The sequence below is a fragment of the Muntiacus reevesi genome, chromosome 1 (genome assembly GCF_963930625.1).
Source record: "Muntiacus reevesi chromosome 1, mMunRee1.1, whole genome shotgun sequence".
Classification (NCBI taxonomy): domain Eukaryota; kingdom Metazoa; phylum Chordata; class Mammalia; order Artiodactyla; family Cervidae; genus Muntiacus; species Muntiacus reevesi.
In genome coordinates this window covers 169,362,933-169,364,275 of record NC_089249.1, presented here as the reverse complement: position 1 = coordinate 169,364,275, position 1,343 = coordinate 169,362,933, and the positions used below count along the sequence as shown (strand labels likewise).

General features: G+C 59.3%; 1 protein-coding gene across 1 annotated transcript; it reads left to right on the top strand.

Moving 5' to 3' along the window:
- The first annotated feature begins 521 nt into the window (after positions 1 to 521).
- GJB5 (gap junction protein beta 5) lies at positions 522 to 1,343 on the top strand. Its single transcript, XM_065930456.1, has one exon. It carries the CDS (start codon positions 522 to 524, stop codon positions 1,341 to 1,343), a length of 822 nt encoding a protein of 273 aa, XP_065786528.1.

The following is a 1,343-nucleotide window of genomic DNA, read 5'->3' as shown; positions in this document are numbered from 1 at the left end:
GTTAGGCCAGATGGGAGTTTGGGGACAAGGTTCCAACCTTCTCTTTAGCCCTATCTCCCAAGCCAAGTAAAAGGCACAGAACAGGTTCCCCTTGGGAGGAGGCTGTCTAAGGGGAGAGAGCCGTGCTCAGAAAGGAAAAAATGTCATTCCAAAATCTGGACCACTGAGGAGGAGGAAAGGTCAGGGTTAAGACAGAGAGGGAAGGCGGCATTAGCCACCCCCTTAAGCCCTCGGAGGAGCAGGTAGCTTCGCTCACTTTTATGGGGGAGAGTTGGTGCTGGGCTGAATTACCTGTGCTCCAGGCCCACCTCTGCACCTGACCAGGTGTGACCCTGCATAACCCCTCTGAACCTTAGATCCCCCGTCTGTAAAGGCGACAAGGATAGAGCCCAGCTCTGCCATGGCCGTGAGGATCAAAGCTAATGACCCAGTTCTATAAAATAGGGAGAGGCAGTGCTCTCTAAACCTGGGAAATGACCATCATCCTCTCTCTGCAGCAGCCGCCGACGCCGGGGGCCGCCATGAACTGGGGGATCTTCGAGGGGCTCCTGAGCGGGGCCAACAAGTACTCCACAGCCTTCGGGCGCATCTGGCTGTCCCTGGTCTTCATCTTCCGCGTGCTGGTGTACCTGGTGACGGCCGAGCGAGTGTGGAGCGACGACCACAAGGACTTCGACTGCGACACTCGCCAGCCGGGCTGCTCCAACGTCTGCTTCGACGAGTTCTTCCCCGTGTCCCACGTGCGCCTCTGGGCCCTGCAGCTCATCCTGGTCACGTGCCCCTCGCTGCTCGTGGTCATGCACGTGGCCTACCGCCAGGCCCGGGAGAAGAAGCACCAAGAGGCCCTCGGGAAGGACGGCGGGCGTCTCTACCTCGACCCCAGCAAGAAGCGGGGAGGGCTGTGGTGGACATACGTCTGCAGCCTGGTGTTCAAGGCGGGCGTGGATGCCACCTTCCTCTACGTGTTCCACTCCATCTACCCCAGGTACACCCTCCCTCGCGTGGTCAAGTGCCACGCGGACCCATGTCCCAATGTGGTGGACTGCTTCATCTCCAAGCCCGAGGAGAAGAACATCTTCACTCTCTTCATGGTGATCACAGCCCTCATCTGCATCGCCCTCAACCTGGTGGAGCTGGCCTACCTAGTGAGCAAGAGATGCCGGGAGTGCCTGGCGGCCAGGAAAGCCCGGTCTGAGAGCCTGGACCACCGTCTGGACTGGGTCACCGCTTCTTCCAAACAGGGCGACCTCCTCTCGGGCGACCTCATCTTTCTGGGCTCAGATGTTCCCCCTCCACTCTTACCAGACCACCCTCAAGACCACGTGAAGAAAACCATGGTGTGA

Coding starts and splice junctions, on each gene's coding strand:
- GJB5 (XM_065930456.1), top strand. CDS start 522: ATGAACTGGGGGATCTTCGAGGGGCTCCTGAGCGGGGCCAACAAGTAC.